Source organism: Arachis ipaensis, chromosome B2, assembly GCF_059453495.1.
Source record: "Arachis ipaensis isolate K30076 ecotype BB chromosome B2, ASM5945349v1, whole genome shotgun sequence".
NCBI classification, from domain to species: domain Eukaryota; kingdom Viridiplantae; phylum Streptophyta; class Magnoliopsida; order Fabales; family Fabaceae; genus Arachis; species Arachis ipaensis.
Window position 1 is genome coordinate 93,636,884 of NC_142437.1, and position 4,600 is coordinate 93,641,483.

At 29.5% G+C, this 4,600-nt stretch overlaps 1 protein-coding gene across 1 annotated transcript; it reads left to right on the forward strand.

Annotated features, from left to right (window-relative positions):
* Positions 1-325: 325 nt before the first annotated feature.
* On the forward strand, positions 326-4,600 carry LOC107628400 (3,9-dihydroxypterocarpan 6A-monooxygenase-like). Its single transcript, XM_088503515.1, has 3 exons — positions 326-448; positions 986-2,105; positions 3,863-4,600. Exons 2-3 carry the CDS (start codon positions 1,158-1,160, stop codon positions 4,481-4,483), a joined length of 1,569 nt encoding a protein of 522 aa, XP_088359641.1. The 5' UTR covers positions 326-448; positions 986-1,157; the 3' UTR covers positions 4,484-4,600.

Sequence of the window (4,600 nt, forward strand, 5' to 3'; positions counted from 1 at the left end):
ATAATTAAACTCTTTATTATTTTTTTTTTCACTATAAGAGTTGCCTATCTTAACCATTTTTTTTAAGAGTAAAATAAATAAGTCTCTAAAAATTTTTATTTCGGACATATTAATTCTAAAAAAAATATTAATAAAGTCTTTTATAATAGAAGATAGAAAATCATTAACACATTATTTTTGAATAAACTACTATAATTAAGATAAAAAATTTTAATTTAAATAAAATTTATTTATATTTATTATTATAAAAAAATTTATTAGTATTTTTTTTAAAAGATTAATTTATTCGAAGTTAAATTTTAGAGACGAATTTAGGGCTTTCCACTTTTTTTTTTTTAATTACTATATAACTAGATTGGGTCTTGTGTCACATCAACGTTTAGACAAGTCGCTCGGGCATTCATTTATCTTCACACGTTAAAAGAAAATCTCAGTGACATTATCCCAAGTAGGGGTGTAAGTTACCGAACCAAACCGAAATTTATCGCAAAACCGAACCGAAATTTACAACAACCGAATAAAAACCGAAAAAAATCGGTTTTTTTGGTTTTTTTCCGATGTAAACCGATCGGTTCGGTTCGGTTTTCGGTTGGCTCGGTAAAAACCGAACCGAACCGAACCGAACCGCATAAGTGGTTTAGTAATACATTGAATGGAAATTTTAGACTTAATAAATGTGTTTGTTTTATGTTTAGTTGTTGGAATGAGTTGAAATTGTGTTGAATTTGAATGTAATATAATATTATTTCAGTTTATTGATTGTTTTGAACATCATTTTACTAAAATTAATTTTTTATTAGTTAAAATTTAAAAACCGAAAAAACCGACCGAACCAAACCGCTTTTGGTTCGGTTCGGTTCGGTTCGGTTGTTGCGCAGATAGCAAACCGATTGGTTGGTATTATGTAAAAACCGAATAGAACGGTTCGGTTGGTTTTTGGTCCAAAACCGAACCAAACCGAACCGATAACACCCCTAATCCCAAGTAAGAGCATCCTTTGTTTCTATTGGATTTTATTGCATACAGTCTAGTCTTCGTTTCTATTTCCATGTAGTTACTTTCATGATATAATAATATAAATCCTCGTCTTTTTTCTCATCATCATAACATATCAAACTCGTCCTCACATTTTCTTCCATTCCAAGAGAGCTTCATCTATGGCCTTTGCTTTTGATTTCCAAGGTTACATCCAACTTTTCCTCATCTGGCTTATCTCCACCATTATTGTTCGAGTCATTCTCACAAGAAACCGCAAGAAAAACGGTCACCAAAACTTACTACCAAGTCCACCATCACTACCTATCATCGGACACCTTCACTTAATCTCTTCATTACCACACCAAAGCTTCCATAGCCTCTCATCCCGGTATGGATCCATCATGCAAATCTACCTCGGCTCACTCCCTTGTGTGGTGGTCACCACCCCGGAAATCGCGAAAGAGTTCCTCAAAACACACGAAACTACCTTCATCAATCGTTTCAAAAGCTCTGCCGTTCATTACTTGTCTTACGGCTCAAAGGGTTTCTTGTTTGCGCCTTATGGAAGCTTCTGGAAGTTCATGAAGAAGCTCTGCATGTCAGAGCTTCTCGGTCAACGAACACTCGACCAGCTTCTCCTTTTGAGAAAGCAGGAGACTCTGAGATTCCTCAGAGTCTTACAGAAAAAGGGAGAAGCTGGCGAGGCCATGGATGTTGGTGACCAGCTTTTGTCTCTCACCAACAGCGTAATTTCGAGAATGACCATGAGCGTGACTTGTTGCGAGGAAGGTGGGAACGGTGATGATGCAGAAGTTATGAGGAAGATGGTGAAAGACACTGCTGAGCTTGCTGGAAAGTTTAATGTTTCGGATTTTATTTGGTTGTTCAAGAATTGGGACTTGCAAGGGATGAATAAGAGGCTTAAGGGGATTTTGGAGAGGTTTGATTCGATGATAGAGAGGGTAATAAGGGAGCATGAATTGGCAAGGAAAAAAAGGAAAGAAGAAGGAGAAAGTGATGAAGGTGGAAGAGTGAGGGACTTGCTTGATATTTTGCTGGAAATATATGAAGATAAGAGGAATGACGAGATAGAATTGAGCAGAGAAAATATCAAAGCTTTCATATTGGTAAGTAAGCATGTTTTATTATATACAATTATATTATATTAGGTGAATATTAAAATTAAGTCATTAATATAAATATATATTAAAATATAAAATATATAATAAAATAAGTTAAATAATATATATATTTATATATATAGTAATTAATTTTAGTATATAAATAATATTTTTTTATTATATATTATGACTTCCATTAACAATTATTTTCATTTACATATAGCTTTCATCTAGAGTTTCATTTTGATATAATTTCTTTTCTTTTTTCTAAAAACTGAGGTGTATAAAGTTTAAGGTGACCAAAAGATAATATAGTATTTTGTTGATATATTTTTAACAAATAAGCTAAGTTAATTAGTATAATGAGAAATAATATTTAATATAAAAAAGTGTATATTTAATTATAAACTTATAGTAAAAAAGGAAAAACATACATAAAAATTTAATACAGATAACATTTCTTTGTAGTTAAAATCTGCAAAAATAATTGTAGATTATTCTAAACTATTAATAACGACCATAAAAATACTTACGTGATCTTTTTTCAATCACTAAATATAAAAAATAGAAAAAATAAAAATCATGAATTAATTAATTTAGTTTGGGAAAAGTTTTTGAAAAAATACTTTCGAAAACAACAAATGCTTCATCTTATGTTTACTTGATTAAAAAGATCATTTACATTTGTTTGTGCTTGTACTTGTAACTTTATATTTGTATCTATTTAGATTCAAAAATGTTATTTAATTTATACACTAAAGTTAGTTATTAAAATTAACTATTATGTATTTGTGTATAAATGTACATATGTATTATTTAATTTATTTTTAATGTATATTTTATATTCTAATATGTATTTTATATTAGTAATTGATTTTGATTATTAATTTTAATAATTTATGTATTCTAAAAATGGTTTTATTAAATATTATTATTGTTATTTATGTTTATTAAAAATTATTTTTAATTTAATTTACTAAATATATATGTTATATTTTTTAAAAAAATTATCCTTCAGAAATCAATTTTAATAAGCTACTTTACTTTCAAAAAGAAAAAACTTTAGCAAATCGATTCTTAGAATCGGCCCTTGAAAACAAAACGATTGGTAAACTCTTGTCTTGAAGTGATACTAGCAATTTAGTACGCAATAATTGCCACTATATTGAATTGTCTTTTTATTATTATTATTGATAAAACAAATTTATTCACACACGCAAAATGGTTCAAACAAAAACTACGTCATGTAACTCAGACTATTTATGGAGGAGAGCACCACTCCATTATATGATGTAAAAGGTAGGGAATATATAAATGGTTAATTATAAAACTATAAACAAAAACGGTACATACAAACAAAAACTACATCATGTATGAAGAAGAAACCACTTAAAGTTTTTCATTTTCAACGAAAGAAAATGACATAGATAATGAGGAAGGTCGTTTATATATATTATTAATGGTTAAAATAGAAAAAAATTATTATTTATATACTAAAATTAAATTAACTATTAATATATTTATGTATAAATATATATATCGTTTAATTTATTTTTAATATATATTTATATTCTAATATATATTTCATACTAATAACTGATTTTAATAGCTGATTTTAACATATATTTAATATAACTAAAAAAAATATACATCTAACATGATTGAAATAGAATATATTCCTATCATAAAAAACCTCATATAGAAGTAGATAATTATCTTATACATAAATTTTACTTTATACATAGTATGTGGCGTATATGCAGGACTTATTCATGGCAGGAACAGATACCTCAGCTATCACCATTGAATGGGCTTTTGCTGAGTTAATCAACAACCCACATGTAATGAAAAAAGCAAGACAAGAGATTGATTCAGTAACAAGAAGAAACAGAATAATAGAAGAATCAGATCTTCCAAACCTTCCTTACTTGCGAGCCATAGTTAAAGAAACACTAAGGCTTCATCCTGCGGCACCACTTTTAGGGAGACAATCAACTGAAATCTCTAATGTTTGCGGCTATGAAATTCCATCAAAGTCCTTATTGTTTATTAACCTGTGGTCTATGGGTAGGGACCCTAAGATTTGGGAGAACCCTCTTGAGTTTAGGCCAGAGAGTTTCATTGAAGAAGGACAATTGGATGTGAGGGGACAATATTTTCAACTAATGCCCTTTGGAACTGGAAGAAGAGTGTGCCCTGGAGCTTCACTAGCGCTTCAAATTGTGCCTAGTAATCTTGCTGCCATGATTCAGTGTTTTGAATGGAAGGTTGATGGGATTGTTAGTATGGAAGAGAAACCTGGCATGACAGTTCCAAGAGCTCATCCTTTAATTTGTGTCCCTGTGCCTCGCTTTAGTGTCCTTCCTTCTATTCATTCTGTGTAGATGATTATTGTGCTTAGTGGCAAAATAAGAATTTGGAAAATAGTTTTTTTTTTTTAATTATAATTAGAACATGTTATTATGAAATCATGGCAATAATCAATAAATCAATTTGCATAA